Here is a 2,481-nt window from a genome sequence, read left to right on the forward strand (position 1 = left end):
ATAACATACTTTATAATGGGCAATAATTCACCTAATGAAAGTCTGACATTGAGTACAAACTCCAAATATTTATTTGTTTGTGTTCGTTCTCCATAGAAACGGTATTATAGTTTTGTGAATAATTTTTCATTTGTAGTTTGCAAGACATATCAAAAAATCTGAAGGCCAGAAAATTCCTAAAGTTGAGTTGCAAATATCAATTTATGGAGTGAAAATTCTAGAACCCAAAACAAAGGTAAGTCTTATTTTTGAATGTCAGAAGCCCTCTGACCTTTAATTAATTGTAATTATATTCCTATTTTAATGAATATTTAAAATTTCTTACCAACTTGAACTGTTTAGTTCTCAGCTAATGACAATTTGAAACTCTGGGCTTTTTAGGGAGGGAAACAACTTGAAATTACTTTCTGAGTGGTCTGTTCTTTGGCTTGTGTTCAGAATGTAATAATTTATGTTAAGTTTATTCAACAGCATTTGGTCTTATATTTAGGAATTTTTCATCATGAGATGTGAAATTGATGTATACAGTATGGTTTACTGGTTTACTGAGTCTGAAAAAAGGCAAGAGCTGTGGGTTGTTTATTAAAATGTTCTCCATTTACTTTTATTGCCTGTAGACCGAATCAGTATGTACTGATTTTTGAGGGCTCTCTTAACAAAATATCACAGACTGGGTGGCTTAAGCAACATAAATTTATTTTCTCGTGATTGTAGAGGCTGGAAGTCCATGATCAAAATGCCAGCCAGATTCGTTTCTTCTGAGGCCTCTCTCCTTGGCTTGCAGATAGCCGCCCTCTTGCTGCCTTTTCACACGATCGTCCGTCCCCCTGTGTGTACACAAGTCTGTTGTTTCTTTGTATGTCCAGTTTCCTCTTTTTATAAGAATACCAGTCAGATTGGATTAGGAACTACACTGACTGCCTCATTTTAACTTAATTACCTTTTTAAAGGCCTATCGCCTATTAAAAGAAAAACTTCAGACAAATTAAATTTAGCAGTTAATTTGAGCTGAGAAAAATTCATGAATCGGGCATTCATGAATTGGGTTCGGAGAATGCCACCTGTGTGTGTGGAGCTTTTTATAGGCTGGACACAGAAGCAAAGTAGAGAAATCACCTGCCTGGCTACCGCTAGGCACCTGTCTTATTTATGCACGGTGTGATGAGTTAGTAGCCTGTGATGGGCTGAAACTTGGCTGTTTGTTATGCTCCTACCGAAGTTAGGTTTCACTTTGTTAGCATAGCATTTTAGGTTCTCGCTTGTCATGTAGGAACTCCTCAGGCTAATGGCCTCCTGCTTATTTAATTTGACACTCCAACTATAGTCACATTCTTAGGTACTGAGGATTAGGGCCTCAACTTAAGAATTTTAGGGGAACACAATTTATCCCATGACACATTGTAAATTTAAGTTTCTTGTATTAATAAAGGGCTTATGGCCCCTCCAAATCCAATAAAAATATTTAAAATATAACCTGTTCTAGATTCAAGTTCATTACTAAGTACTTGTTATGGACTAAATTGTTTCCCTCCAAAATTTCTATGTTGAAGCTCTAACCCCCAATGTGACTGCATTTGGAGATAGGTCCCTTAAAAAGGTAATTGAAGTTAAATGAGACTTTAAATATGGGGCCCTAATGCAATATGATTGGTGTCCTTATAAAAAGAGGAGGAGACACCATGGTCACGCACACACACAGAGGAGGGTCGACGTGAGGACCCAGCAATCTGCAAGCCAAGAAGAGAGGCCCCAGAGAAACCACACCTACTGATACCTGATCTTGGACTTCTAACCTCTGGCATGTGAGAAAATAAATTTCTGTTGGTTAAGCCACCAAGTCTGTGCTGTTATGACAGCCTAGTGAACTAATAAAGTACTTTATTCACCATGCCTCAGAAATACAGTTTAGTAATTTTGATAAGACCATGATAATCAGTTTGGAAAAACTGATTACCATTCAACTCAAAGTATTTTACAAATACATGCTGTCAAAGCTTTTTTCTAACAATGTAGGCCTGCTTATTGAAAAATTAACTGAATTTGAAAGCCAAAGGAACCCTGTCCTGTAAACAAATTATGAAAATGTTTTTCATGGCTCTGCACCTTTTCTCTAGTCCAGTAGGTGCCATTCATACCTTCATCTTTGTGAATATCAGTTCCCAGTAACATTTTGCTATTGGAAGTAGACTCTGTGGACCAACAGTATCCGTATCTACTGGGTGCTTGTTAGAAACGTGGAATTGCCGGTCCCATTCCAGATCTAGGGAATTTGTATCCACGATTTAAGAAGAAACTTAGTGATTCATATGCACATTAAAGTCTGAGGGGATTTGGTTGTAGTGCATAGTTTGGTGGCTATACCAGTAGGCCTCATTTCCAAACTGTAGGCCATGAAAAGTTGCATAAAAATTACCTGAGGCATTTGCAAAACTAAGTTCTAAGGCCCCAAATTAGCCTACAGAATCAGAATCTCTGAATGTG

At 37.4% G+C, this 2,481-nt stretch overlaps 1 protein-coding gene across 1 annotated transcript in view; it reads left to right on the forward strand.

Moving 5' to 3' along the window:
- GULP1 (GULP, engulfment adaptor PTB domain containing 1) overlaps positions 1-2,481 on the forward strand; it is an 84,447-nt gene that overhangs the window by 275 nt on the left and 81,691 nt on the right. Inside the window, exon 2 of the mRNA XM_012663636.1 lies at positions 137-235. Within this exon, the coding sequence (XP_012519090.1) occupies positions 137-235 (99 nt within the window). The remainder of the gene's footprint in view (positions 1-136; positions 236-2,481) is intronic.

This window comes from Propithecus coquereli, unplaced genomic scaffold, assembly GCF_000956105.1.
Source record: "Propithecus coquereli isolate 6110/MARCELLA unplaced genomic scaffold, Pcoq_1.0 Scaffold82, whole genome shotgun sequence".
Taxonomy (NCBI): domain Eukaryota; kingdom Metazoa; phylum Chordata; class Mammalia; order Primates; family Indriidae; genus Propithecus; species Propithecus coquereli.